The 14671-nt window shown below is 39.7% G+C and overlaps 1 protein-coding gene across 1 annotated transcript in view; it reads right to left on the bottom strand.

Annotated features, from left to right (window-relative positions):
- Positions 1–2500: 2500 nt before the first annotated feature.
- The window catches only part of v2rb-1.L (vomeronasal receptor B-1 L homeolog), a gene marked incomplete at its 3' end in the record, with an annotated part of 29999 nt that continues 17828 nt past the window's right edge, over positions 2501–14671 (bottom strand). The window contains 3 exon segments of the mRNA XM_041573953.1: positions 2501–2540; positions 6628–7498; positions 9330–9453. Of these exon segments, the coding sequence (XP_041429887.1) occupies positions 2501–2540; positions 6628–7498; positions 9330–9453 (1035 nt within the window).

Consider the following 14671-nt stretch of genomic DNA (forward strand, 5'->3'; position numbering starts at 1 on the left):
ACTGAGCATTAGTAAAAAAACGCCAACATGAAGCCTGCAGGAGCAGTTGGGCCAAGTCAGGAATCACTGCTCATGTCAGGACTTACTTTCCGGAGCGGCTCCCGATTCGGGTTTCTGTGCGTCTTTGCCAGTTTCCAAAATCGCACATACCAGAACTCCAGTGCCGAAGCGCATGCGCAGTTGAGATGCGCCGCAATGACGTCAGTGCACATGCATCCAGACACTTGAATGCGCATTCCACATAGAAAGACTCCTGAGACTACTGCAAGCCTGATAGCTCATGCGCAGTAACTGTTCATCTTAGAGTGGTACTGATGGGTTTCCCTGTCTCCCGGTGTATTCTGCCTTGCCTATGCTCCCTGTGTGTCATACTCTGCCTGGCCAATGCTCCCTGTGTGTGCCATACTCTGCCTGCCCTATGCTCCCTGTGTGTGCCATACTCTGCCTTCCCTCTGCTCCCTGTGTGTGCCATACTCTGCCTGGCCTATGCTCCCTGTGTGTGTCATACTCTGCCCGCCCCATGCTCCCTGTGTGTGCCATACTCTGCCTTCCCTATGCTCCTTGTGTGTGCCATACTCGGTCTTCCCTATGCTCCCTGTGTGTGCCAAACTCTGGCTGATCTATGCTCCCTGTGTGTGTCATACTCTGCCTGCCCTATACTCCATGTGTGTGCCATACTCTTCCCTATGCTCCCTGTGTATGCAGTACTCTGCCTGACCTATGCTCCCTGTGTATGTCATACTTTGCCCTATGCTCCTGCGTGTGTCATACTCTGCCTTTCCTATGCTCCTTGTGTGTGCCATACTCTGCCTTCCCTATGCTCCCTATGTGTGTCATACTTTGCCTTCGCTATGATTCCTGTGTGTGCGCCATACTCTGCCTTCCTTATGCTCCCTATTAACGCAAGGGATGAACTCATAATTTTCCCTCTTTATAGGTCCCTGGTAAGGCTTCATCTGGAGTATGTAGCCCAGTTTTGGGCTCTAGTCCTTAAGAGGGATATAAATGAGCTGGAGAGAGTGCAAAGATGTGCAACCAAACTGGTTGGAGGGATGGAAGATTTAAATTATAAGGGTAGATTTTCAAAGTTGGGGTTGATTTCTCTGGTGAAAAAGACACTAGCCAGGGGACATAATTATTTTACATAAGTCCATTGAAGGACATTAAAGACCACTAGCAGGAAATCAATTTTTCCATAAAATGGATCATCGTACCAGAGGTCATCCCTTTAGACTAGAGGAAAAGATTTATTGGATGGATTCTTAGACAAGCATAATAGCCAAGGCTATTGTGATGTTAAAATTTACAATAAATTTATATATTGGTATACATAGTTACAGTGGGAGTGTGTAGGTATGTGTGCTGGGTTTCATTTGGAGGGGTAAACTTGATGGATTTTAGTAATATTTCAAACCAACTTAACTATGTAATTCTGGCTTGTATTATTGGCCCTCAATCACGTAGGTGTAAGAAATTATCCCTCTGCTGGGGTTTGAACCTGGGACCTGTTGTATTAAAGCCTGTTCCCCTACCTCTTTACTATTCTGGCAGGTTTGAGGTATGCGTTTTCCCTTTTCTGAGGATCCTATGGCTAGCCCTGGCGCTGTTAATTACTCAGCTGCTCTGTGTTAACCGGCAGGTGCAGCCTATTCCTTATTAGCTCCCAGCAGAGGGCCCTTATAAAAACCATGTGCTAGCTTCCCTCCCTGCCAGTTCATAGTTCTGTTTCCTGCTGGTCACCCGTTAGATGTTCCTGTTGCTTAGCTCTAGTGTGACCCTGTTTCAGGACTCTCTCCATACTGAAGTTCCCGAATCTTGTCTTCCTTTGTGGCTGAACTGTATCTATTTTGGACTTTTGTTGTTATTTTTACTCCTGAGCCAGTAAGTTGCTATTTTCTTTATGTTGGCTAATGAACACCTGTCTGCATCTTTTACAGTCTATTCCCTCTTAGTTACACTTTAAATACTGACCCAGTAGCCCTGCTGGTCATTCCAGTGTGGGGTTTGGGCTACTGGGCATGACAGTAGGCCAGATACATTCAAACAAAAATCCGCAGTGAAAAAATTTGCCGCAAAATGTTTGCTATGACAAAAAAAGTTGGCAGGACAAAAATGTTGCAGAGACAAAAAAGTCGGCGTAAGAACAAAACACCCATTGACTTTAATGCATTTCGACAAAAAAGTCGTCAAGACAAAAAAAAAAACACCTTAAGAAATAATGCCCATTGACTTTAATGCGTTTGTAGCAAGAACATTTTTTTTGCAAATTTTTTAGTAGTTTTGCAAATTTTATGGTGAAGCAAAATGGGACAAATTCATTCATCACTATGTATTATGTGTAAAAACCGTGAAAAACTCTTAATACAAGACTTCTTCAAGTAAAAGCAATCGAGGTCCCATACAAGTCAATGGGATCTATGCTGATCCAATTGGACTTTTTTGTAGCCATTTGGGCTTTTAGAGGTTTTCAGATTTTTTTTCACTTGTAATTGTCCAAAAAAATTGAATTTTTACAGTTTGTTTTATTTATTTGTTTGATCACTTTTTTGGGGGATCATTCAGTGTTTTTTTTTTTTTTTTCTATATATACTTTTTATATTCAAATCGTTTAATAACTTTCATGACATTTGTGGTTTTAGAGAATTGGGGTAATATAATAAAAATCTATTTGCAGTGCAAAAAAAGTTATGCCTTTGCACAAACAAATTTTCCTGTGCGCAAATTTAATATAGCTTTTGCACCCCCGGAAACTGTTTAGCAACCAATTTCTGGAAGAAAGTTTGCAAATATTATAGTTTGCTCTATTGCGCAGTGAATGTAATAAAACTTCTTACTGAAAAAGTTGTTACGTTTGCTCCAAAGGATTACGACACCTTCAAGCGCTTCTTAAAAGTGCGCAATTAAAATTCGCAATGCAGTTTAAGTAAGAATATTACATTGGGAGATGTGAATTTTTGTTATTATTGGTGTGGGTAGTTTTTCTCTTTGCAACTTTTATTACATTTGCCAAATAGAGTTTTTAATCATGGTTTCAAAAATCTCTAAGTAATTGAATGAATAGGGCACAATACAATACATATATGTGATAATCTTGGGTGTAGAATCAGATTTTAGAACTCTGACAAGATTGTAAACTCTTTTGGGCAGGACCCTCTGCATCTTTTATAACTGTTACTGGTCACTGTGTGTATGTAATTCTATATGTTCTTAGTATAAACCATTTACTGATGGGTGAATCTGACCTGTTGAGCTCCACCTAAAGTTTGCAAAAGTCTTCATATGCATTGAACATTTTTTTTTTTTACTATCCATTATAGTAGAACAAACATGAATATGGGTCTACTACTAATCAACTGTTACTTTAATCATTCTGGGCCTGATTCAATTCAGTGAATTTCAAAAAAGTTAGAATTTTGAAGTAAATTTTTGGGTACTTCGACGCTATATCCGAACGATTCTAAGTAAAAATAGTTCGACCATTAGATAATCAAAGTACTGTCTCTTTAAAAAAAAAACTTTGACTTCATACTTCGCCAAATTAAAGCTACCGAAGTGCAATGTTAGCGTATGGGGACCTTCCAGAGCACTTTTCTAAGTTTTTTTTTTTTGGTCGAATAGAAATCCTTCGATCAATCGCTAAAAATCGTTCGGTTCAAACTATTTAATCATTCGATCAAATGATTTTTATTCGATCGCAGGATTGCCAAATTTTGTTGAAAAAACGTTGAATTTGATATTCAAATTCAACGTTTTTTAATTCGATGGTCGAATTTTCGAAGTTTTTTGTACTTCGAAATTCGACCATTAGTAAATCTGCCCCTAACACATTTTCATCCAGTTGTCCTGGGAAAATTATGTCCAAAGACTCTTATGGGTGAAAAATATAGTTGCAGGCATAGTTGTAAGTTAAAAAGAAAATTTGTTGCTCTGCGTCACGCTTTAAAAAAAAAAAATTGTCACCCATAGACTTCAATGCATTTCGCAAATCTTCGCCATTTCACGAATTTTCAGCGAAGCAAAAGTGGTCAGATTTGCCAATCACTAATTAACAACACTCCTGAATTCAAATTCGTTCATACATTTGACATTTTTTCATCATATTCTAACCAGTAATGTTATAATAATATAATTTGGTTATACATGGGGGACTTTGTAAATTCCAAAGACTCTGGGTATAAGGAGAGAAGATATGCCATCCACAAAACCCAACAATTTAGGTGAATGCCCACACCAATAGTTAGGGATGGGATCCAAATATTAATCATTCCAGTGATTGCCTTTTCTTCAGTTAAAAAAGGATCTATAATATGGAAGCCCAGGGTGATATTGGGCAAGAAACCTATGAACTGAACAGATGATTAAAGTCTTCATAGGTTTATTGTAAGACTACCTTTTAATATCTCAATCACCTGCTCAATGTTGAGTTGATAGGAAGAAAAATACAAAGCATAATTATAAAGGAGCAGATTGAAAAAAAATATTTTATGACAGTTTAAATAAATTGTATATTTATAAAGCTCCATTGTTCTCCTTGCACCCAAATTAATATTTATTATGATTAGAAAAATAATCCAAGGAGCTAATCAGTTTACATAGGATTCTTACTTTTACCCTAGAATGGCTTTGTTAAAGCAAACTACTCTTTTTTTTTTTTTTTCAACAGACATGTACACAGTTATGCCCCTATACCTTCAGAGCTATTGACATCAGAGAGAAAAGAAACCCTTCCCGAGTCAACATAATTGACATCATCAGAAGATTTTGCAAGGGCTGCACCCCTCCTCTGGAATTCTCTCCCACAGTCTGTCCAACTTTCTCCCAACCTTTCTGCTTTCAAAAGATCTTTTAAAACACACTTATTTAGATAAGACTACCCTCACTCTGTTTAGCTACCAAATGTAATACCATATGCTACATCTCTCACCTGCTTATTCTTCACTTTGCCCACTCCCACACCTTGTGTCTCATTTCCTTCCCCTTTAGATTGTAAGCTCTTTTGCACAGGGCCTTCCTCACCTTTTGTACTGTACTGGTCGTTATGTATGTAACTCTGTATGTTATATGTACAGTCATATGAAAAAGTTTGGGAACCCCTTGCAGCCTTCATAATAATTCACACTACTTTCAACAAAAAAAGATAACAGTGGTATGTCTTTTATTTCCCAGGAACATCTGAGCACTGGGGTGTTTTCTGAAAAGGATTTTTAGTGAAGCATTATTCAGTTGTATGAAATTAAATCAAATGTGAAAAACTGACCACTGGGTATCCTTGTAATTCTGCTAATTTGAATGCATGTGACTGCTCAAAACTGATTAATGGCAATACCAAATTGGTTGGATTAGCTCGTTAAGCCTTGAACTTCATAGGCAGATGTGTCCAATCATGAAAAAATGTATTTAAGGTGGCCAATTGCAAGTTGTGCTTCTGTTTAAATTTCCTCTGAAGAGTGACAGCATGGGATCCTCAAAGCAACTCTCAAAAGATCTGAAAGCAAAAATTGTTCAGTATTATGGTTAAGGGGAAGGATACAAAAAGCTATCTCTGAGGTTTAAACTGCCAGTTTTAACTGTAAGGAATGTAATCAGGAAATGGAAGGCCACAGGCACAGTTGCTGTATAACCCAGGTCTGGCAGGCCAAGAAAAATACAGGAGCGGCATATGCGTAAGATTGTGAGAATGGTTACTGTACATCGTTCTACAATTCAGCACAATTTGAGCAAAAAACATCTGTATGACAGGGTGATGAGAAAGAAGCCCTTTCTGCACTCACGCCACAAACAGTCACTTGTTGTATGCAAAAGCTCATTTAGACAAGCCACAGTCATTTTGGAACAAAGGGCTTTGGACTGATGAGACAAAAATTTAGTTATTTGGTCACAACAAAAAGCGCTTTGCATGGCAGAAGAAGAACACCACATTCCAAGAAAAACGCCTGCTGCCTACTGTCAAATTTGGTGGAGGTTCCATCATGCTGTGGGGCTGTGTGGCTAGTTCAGGGACTTGGGGCACTTGTTAAAAGTCGAGGGTCGGATGAATTCAACTCAATATCAACAAATTCTTCAGGATAATGTTCAAGCATCAGTCACAAAGTTGAAGTTACTCAGGGGTTGGATATTCCAACAAGACAATGACCCTAAACACACTTGGAAATCTACAAAGGCATTTATGCAGAGGGAGAAGTACAATGTTCTGGAATGGTCGTCACAGTCCCCCAACTTGAATATCATCGAAAATCTATGGGATGATTTGAAGCAGGCATTATTTAATGAATACAAGAAGTGGATGTGTACTTTTATTAAAGAAACAATTTCTAGCAGAGTGCATACATATCAAATGGCTACAACTGATGGCTCCAATAAAATACTAAGGAGGCAGTCTGTACCAGCATTGCATGAGTGACTTCCAATTCTTTGAATTACATTATATAATGAAGATTGAATAGAATTAAAAAATATGGCACAAAATATACCAAACTTGAATTTAACACCCAAAGGTCTATCCATCTATCATCTATCATACTACTGATTTGCTAACATCTAGGTCAATTTTATTATTTTACTTCAATTGCAATTAATTGCCAACACTACTGAATTAAATCATATCAGTTCTTTATTATAAAATTCTTTGTGTTCTGGTCAGCTCTAAAAAGAGTGATATAGCACTTGGGAATAAAGATACAGCTCAGAATTCCAGAGCTAGAAGCCAAGATAGCAAATATTTCCACTGCCACAACATATTTGCCTTTAGTGCTCAGATAAGCTGGAATAAAAGAGATCCATACACTGCAGAACAGCAACATGCTGAAGGTGATAAACTTGGCTTCGTTAAATATATCAGGCAATGTCCGAGCAAAGAAAGCAATAATAAAACTAAGAATTGCTAATAATCCCATAAATCCCAGGATGCAGTAAAATCCAAAGCTTGAATGTTCATGGCACTCGGCTACTATCATCCCAACTACATCATCCATGTTATAATAAGGAAAGGGAGGGAAGGACACTAACCAGCTGGTGCATATAATCACTTGCATCATAGGGCAGAATATTACAATGGAATTAGACACTCTTGTTCCCAAATAATTCCTCAATTTGCTTCCGGGTCTGGTGGCATTAAAGGCAATAACCACAGTTACTGTTTTAGCCAAAACTGAAGAAATAACAATTGAAAAGGTGACTCCAAACACTGTTTGTCTTAGAATGCAGGTCACTTGTAGAGGATGGCCAATGAAGAGCAAATTACATAGAAAACAAATCTTTAGGGAGATGAGGAGGATGTAGCTGAGATCTCGGTTATTGGCTTTAACAACAGGTGTGTTTCTGTATTTAGCAAAGATCATCAGAACCAAACAAGTCATCACGAAAAAAATAACTGATAATGAAGTTAGTGATGCACCTAGTGGCTCATGATAGGATAAGTAAGTTATGACTTTGTCAGTGCAAATATTTCTGTATGAATTAGGCCATTGGTTTATTAGACATTTAATACAGGAGTCTCTACCTATAAAGAGAAAGCAATATACATGTTATGGTATTTTTTATTTATTTTATATTATTATATATTTGTTTATGTGTGTATACACCTTTAAGCACCTCAATATAAATCGGTTGGTCATCAGTTCTTCATATAAACTTAGTTTTCTTCACTCTACTTTTTCTATTTTAGTGATGTCCCTTTTGAGTACTGGAGATCACATATATATCCACTGGAGTCACTAATGTTCATATCAATTTGGCTTTATTAAAACACACAATGTGGCATAAATATGGCAGTGGGTATACAAAAAAAATATGCGTTTCGTGCCTCTATGCTCGGCACGACATTGCCACATCCTAACAGTGATTGCCAAAAAAAAATACACTCAATCTATAATATTTTTGTCCATGTAGGACACAATCTTTCTGACCCTTGGCATTACTTGCGATAACCGTGTTTATTATCTACAGATATTCCTAGTTCCATCATCATAAGGAGTTTGAAAGAGTCATTGTAAGTCATTGTAATCAGCTGATTATAACAGTACAACACTACTGTAGTCCATCTAGAGAACAAACAATTAACAACTACTGTGTCTGTGAATAATTATTTAGCCAATCCCTATGCTGTGTCAGCCACGGACATTTTGTTGGAGATAAAGCTTTAAATTTCAGTGATGCATATGCAAGAAATAGAACAAATATAACACATTTCTTGTGTATCATTTCAGCTATTTTCAAACTGTTGCAGGTTGGCCATCAAGCTCTTGGCTTTTCCAAATAATGAGTTTCACCAAAAAATGAAAGTGTTTTAATCAAATGACAATATAATTAGTGTTGCCCTGCACTGGTAAAACTGGTGTCTTTGCTTTAGAAACACTAACTACTAGTTTATTTAAACAAGCTGCCATGGGGGCAGCCATGCAAGCACAGGATACACAGTAGATAACAGATAAGTACTACTATAGTTTATATAAACAAGCTGCTGTGTAGCCATGGGGGCAGCCATTCAAGCACAGGATACACAGTAGATAACAGATAAGTACTACTATAGCTTATATAAACAAGCTGTTATGTAGCCATGAGGGCAGCCAATCAAGGACAGGATACACAGTAGATAACAGATAAGTACTACTATAGTTTATATAAACAAGCTGTTATGTAGCCATGAGGGCAGCCAATCAAGCACAGGATACACAGTAGATAACAGATAAGTACTACTATAGTTTATATAAACAAGCTGCTGTGTAGCCATGGGGGCAGCCATTCAAGCACAGGATACACAGTAGATAACAGATAAATACTACTATAGTTTATATAAACAAGCTGCTGTGTAGCCATGGGGGCAGCCATGCAAGCACAGGATACACAGTAGATAACAGACATGTTCTGAAGAATCCCATTGTATACTACAGAGCTTATCTGTTATCTGCTGTGTATCCTGTGCCTTTTCTCCATGGCTGTCCCCATGGCTACACAGCAGCCTGCTTATTTAACTAGTAGTATTTCTGAAGCAAACACATACATTTTACCAGTGCAGGAGCAACAGTACATTATACTTTCATTACTTTAAACACTTTAATTTTTTGGTGTTACTCTTCCTTTAATAAACACTCCACAAATTTAAACCAAAATAGTAACCTATGATTTAATTGTTCTACATACCGCTAGAATAGCTAATGGTTGGTTTGTTGCTTAAGCTGGTAGTGATCTATTCATGGTGATAGTGGCAGGTCTCTGCAACATCAAAATACCATGTGCCAAAAAACGGCATATTCGCCCTTTTATTGCAATTTTCACAGTTCTCTGCTTTGTAAATGATTCCTAATATTTCTGATCTAATATATATTCCTTACCTGTCTGGTTGGATATCTCACCCTCTGGGCAGGGAACACAGTCATAGCAGCAAGCTGGATATCCCACTTTAGGTTTCTTCTTGTATCCAGTGTGACATGTTTCACTGCAAGCTGAACGTGGGGTCTAAATATTGCAAAAAGAAATGTCAATACCTACAATTAAAAAGCCAACCTAAGCACTTTAATCCAAATCATGGCATACCTCATTGAAATCTGACTGATATCAGTTTAAAGTATATTAATAAGTCAAATTTGAAAAAAACAATTGGCTGATGATTGTATCAGGCCATGGATTTAGCTCCCAACTGGGCATCTTATAGGCTCCCATGTGATACCATTATTAACCCACCACTTGGGTGGTTTAATAAGGGTATTTTTGCCATAAGATAAGATTCTTGCCGTATGCTGAAAATTACAAGGGAAGCCATATAGTTGTTCCTAGCAAATTTACATTTCCATATTTTGAACAGAATGTGGCTGCTTTATTGTAGAGACTGCAACTGCATTTTTGCCCTAGTGTTATGCTCCCATTATGCCAGTTTAAACACAGGACATGTAAACATTGAAGTGTGGGGAGTGGAATCATAAGGCCTGCTACCGTATGCTCCAGGCAAGAAAACTTGATGATACTGTGTTGACCAAAATGATCCAAAAATGTTCTTGTAAAAGCTACACCAGTGTTACATAAATTCAATGATAAAGAACAAGTAAAATTAAAATTTGAAGAAAATAACGTGAATGAAAAATTGGGGCATAGAATTTTCTTTGATAGACTTTTTATGTACCCCATCATGTATTATATAAACACAGCAGCATTATAGGCAAAAAGGATACCAGATATAGCAGAAAAGAATGGGCAACAAACTTTATCACCTCGATGGAATCAAATATTACCATGTTTGAAATGTGATTGGAATGGAATGGAATAGGTAAGATATTTCAGATGAAAATTCTTAAATCTTTAAGATGAAATTCTTAAATGATCCCATTTTGTAGTAAAGGGCCACAGTGTAGCACAGTTAAGATGGATGGTTTTAGAAAAGGGATGCACAAAAGTGTTATTCAAATTATGAAATTAATGCTATTGAATCTGCAAACTGAGGAGCTGGAAACCTATTGATGTAAATAAATAATGTAAAGTATTTGACTTTTTTTGCTTTCTTTCGCCCTCCATGGATACACGCCAGAGAGTAAAGATTTGGAAGAGTATTATTGAATAGTGCAGCTTCTGAGATGCTCTGTACCTCCTAGGAAATGAATTTGACTGCTTAAAAAATTCCTTTTGTGACCATTTGACGTTGGAAATAAAATGTTACTTTTGTAAAAATCTCATCTAGTTCTGCATAATTACACACACGGTATCTTCAAAAAATATCTAATGGTCTGATAGATAAGACCTAGAAAGTCTCTGTAAGGTTCAGGTCAGGCAAGAAGGGGTTTGTTGGCTGAATCCCAAACCAAATATGCATATGTAAATTAGGGGGGGGATTGCTCACTGTATGCGTAGTTAAATTTTTTTGGATTTCCTTGTTTGTGTGATGAATACAATTTGGTTCGGCCAAGCACTTGGATTGGATGCATCCCTTATAGCTACAGCAGGTAAGTTGCAGATTGGTGCAGTGTTACTTGTATAGAAAAAATGCTCTGCTTGTAAGGATCAGGATCAGACCAGATCAAAAACACGGGAAAGTCCACTCAGAATCACAGCACAGACAGGGCAAAAAAGAAGTGGAATCCAAAAGGCAGAAGCTATGGCCAGAATAAATGAACATATGGGACAGACAAAATGCAGGATCCAAAATCCAGAAACAAGGACTATGAACACGGTCAAGGAACAAATTATACCAGGTAAAAAACTGAGCAAGGAATCGGCATAGATAAGACTTTGGACTGGACCACATCAAAGCTTGATCTGATTCCTTACATTATTTTGACAGAAGCCCCTTCCATGGTGAGAAAAATAAAATACTATTTTTTTGAAGACTGAATTAACCAATTATTGTGGGTCTGTGTTAAGCTTTTTTCTAAATTGCTCTCAATACTTTAATAAAATTTCTGATAGGGTTTTTAATTTCTTGCCATAAAATACATTTTTATGAAGAGGATCTTCCCATGATCTCTTTCTTTGGGTGGGATTCGTTGGGTCAGTGTCACGGCCGGCACCCAATACCAGAACTAGAGCCAAGCACCGTGGTCAAAGCTCTCTTCACCAGTATGTGTGACCACTTTTGGGCTTCGGGAAGGCCCTCCGCCTACTGGGGTGCCACCTGGACTTATGAGTGGGCAAGGCTAGAGTTCTGGCAGGCAATGGGGCACGGCAAGTATCGAGAGTCTTTTGGGCCGAGGATCACGGTTACAGGCAAGGATGAGGCAGAGAGGATAGTCAGACAGGCTGGGTCGAGGCAGGCAGATAGCAAGGATCGTCAGGCAGGCAAGGGTCAAAACCGGGTATCAAGCAGAAGGGGTTCAGGCAATAGAGTAGTCGGGTATCAGGCACAGGTCAGGATTCAGATGGGAGTGTCGTCAGGAAACAGGCAGAGGTCAAAAACCGGATAACTAGCAGAATAAACACGAACAAACAGCACAAGGCTTCAGGCAAAACCACAGGATAAATCCTATCACGGGCAACCAGCAGTACCAATGTATGGGCTTAAATACCGTTTGAAATTCGCGCCGTTGCACACTGACGTCATTACGCCAGCGCGCCTGCGCCTTTAAATAATGCGCATGCGCGCTGCGCGCGCACTAGGACCCGGAAGCCGACGGAGAAGGAGCGCGGCGGCGTGGCGGCCGTCCACGCCGCCGCGACTCAGGTAATTTTCTTACATTACCCCCCTCTCTAGGGGGGGCCACTGGACCCCCAGGCTTCCCAGGAAACTTAATGTGAAATTGCCTCCTGAGGCGGTCAGCCTTGATGTCATCAACTGAGACCCAGGAGTTCTCCTCAGGACCAAATCCCTTCCATCTAGTGAGGTACTGGAGTTTGTTACGTACCAAACGGGAATCAAGGAACTCCTGGATCTCAAATTCAGGCTGACCGTCAACTTGCACTGGAGGAGGAACAGAAACAAGGCGGGTGTTAGAAGCAGGTTTTAGTAGCGAGACATGAAAGGAATCAGAAATTTTGAAATTAACAGGTAACTTAAGACGAACAGAAGAAGGGTTGATAACAGAAGTGATGGGATATGGACCAATGAAACGGGGACCCAATTTTAGGGAAGGAACTTTCAATTTAATGTTCTTGGTGGAGAGCCACACCAAGTCTCCCACCTTATATTGGGGTGCCTCCCTGCGTTTCCTATCGGCAGCCCTCTTCTGAGAGGATGTAGCCGTCTTAAGAGAGTTGTGAACTTGTGACCAGATTTTAGAAAACTGTTCGACAGAGGAGTTGGCAGATGGAACAGAGGAACCAGACCCTGAAAAAGAAAATGCCTTGGGGTGCAACCCATTAACAACAAAAAACGGAGACTACCCAGTGGAGGAGTGAGAAGCATTATTGTAGGCAAATTCTGCCCAGGGTAACAATTCTGCCCAAGAAGACTGATTCTCAGAGACATAACACCTTAGAAATTGTTCTAAGGTCTGATTTACCCTTTCAGTTTGCCCGTTGGTTTGTGGGTGATAAGCAGTAGAAAAAGAAAGATTAATCCCCACTAAAGAGCAAAATGCTCGCCAAAACTTGGAGACAAACTGAACCCCTCTGTCAGAAACAATATTAACAGGAAAACCATGTAACTTGAATATGTGCTGAATAAAAAGCTCAGATAAGGTTTTAGCGGAAGGAAGATGAGGAAGTGCGATAAAATGACCCATTTTGCTAAATCTGTCCACGACCACCCAAATTACTGTTTTCCCCTGGGACGATGGTAAGTCCACTATAAAATCCATCGAAAGATGGGTCCACGGTCTCTCAGGAATAGGCAGGGGAATGAGTAATCCCTGGGACAAATTTTTAGAAGATTTAGAGCGTTGGCAAACAGGGCAAGAGTCTACAAACGATTTTACATCTTGCTTGAAAGTTGGCCACCACACACTTCTGGATAACAAAGATGTAGTTTTACTTACACCGGGGTGTCCTGCCATTTTGGAATCATGAACCTCTCTTAACACCTGTTCTCTGAGATTTTCAGGAACAAAAAGCCTCCCCTCAGGAGTGTTGGAGGGAGCATCAGTTTGAACAGAGGACAATAAGGAAGAGAGGTCAGATTCCAATGTGGCTACAATACATTCACTCGGGATAATAGAAGGATTATCATCTGAGTCAGAACAGATTGAGTCGAAGCTCCTAGAGAGAGCATCTGCCTTGATGTTCTTTGTACCAGGTCTAAAGGTTAAAGAAAAATCAAACCTGGTGAAGAACAGAGCCCACCTAGCCTGTCTAGGGTTTAATCGCTTAGCTGACTCGATATAGAGCAAATTTTTATGGTCAGTATAGACCGTAATCTGGTGTTTAGCCCCCTCCAGTAGGTGCCGCCATTCCTCAAAGGCCCACTTGACCGCCAACAATTCACGATTCCCTATATCATAGTTTACCTCAGCAGGCAGGAACTTCCTAGAGAAGAACGCACAGGGATGCAATTTGTTGGTAGTCGGGTGCCTTTGGGAAAGAACCGCCCCTGCTCCTACCTCAGAAGCATCTACCTCCACAATGAAAGGTAAAGCAGTATCAGGATGGCGTAGAATTGGGGCGGAACTAAATTCCCTCTTGAGGGTTTCAAAAGCTTGAATAGCTTCAGGGGGCCACATGCTGGGATCAGCACCTTTCTTGGTTAAATTAGTGATGGGCGCCACTATGACAGAAAAGTTTTTGATGAATTGCCTGTAATAATTTGCGAACCCCAAGAATCTCTGGGTTGCACGCAGTGAAAGGGGTTGAGTCCAATCCAGGACAGCTCTCACCTTGCCCGGATCCATTTCAAGACCCTTAAAAGAAATGTTGAACCCAAGAAATTGGACAGAGGTTACCTCGAATGTGCATTTCTCTAGCTTAGCATACAGACAATTCACCCTTAACCTACGTAATACCTCACAGACATGAATGCGATGTTCGCAAAGGTTTGCAGAAAAAATTAGTATGTCGTCAAGATAAACCACAACATATACCCCCAACAGGTCCCGGAAGATGTCATTGACAAATTCCTGAAACACTGCTGGGGCGTTACATAGACCAAAGGGCATTACGAGGTACTCATAGTGGCCATCCCTGGTATTGAAAGCAGTTTTCCACTCGTCCCCCTCCCTGATCCGTATGAGATTGTAAGCTCCCCTCAGGTCTAATTTGGAGAAGATTTTAGCATCCTTGACCTGGTCAAACAATTCAGAGATAAGGAGTAAGGGATAGC

The sequence above is a fragment of the Xenopus laevis genome, chromosome 8L, assembly GCF_017654675.1.
Source record: "Xenopus laevis strain J_2021 chromosome 8L, Xenopus_laevis_v10.1, whole genome shotgun sequence".
Classification (NCBI taxonomy): Eukaryota; Metazoa; Chordata; class Amphibia; order Anura; family Pipidae; genus Xenopus; species Xenopus laevis.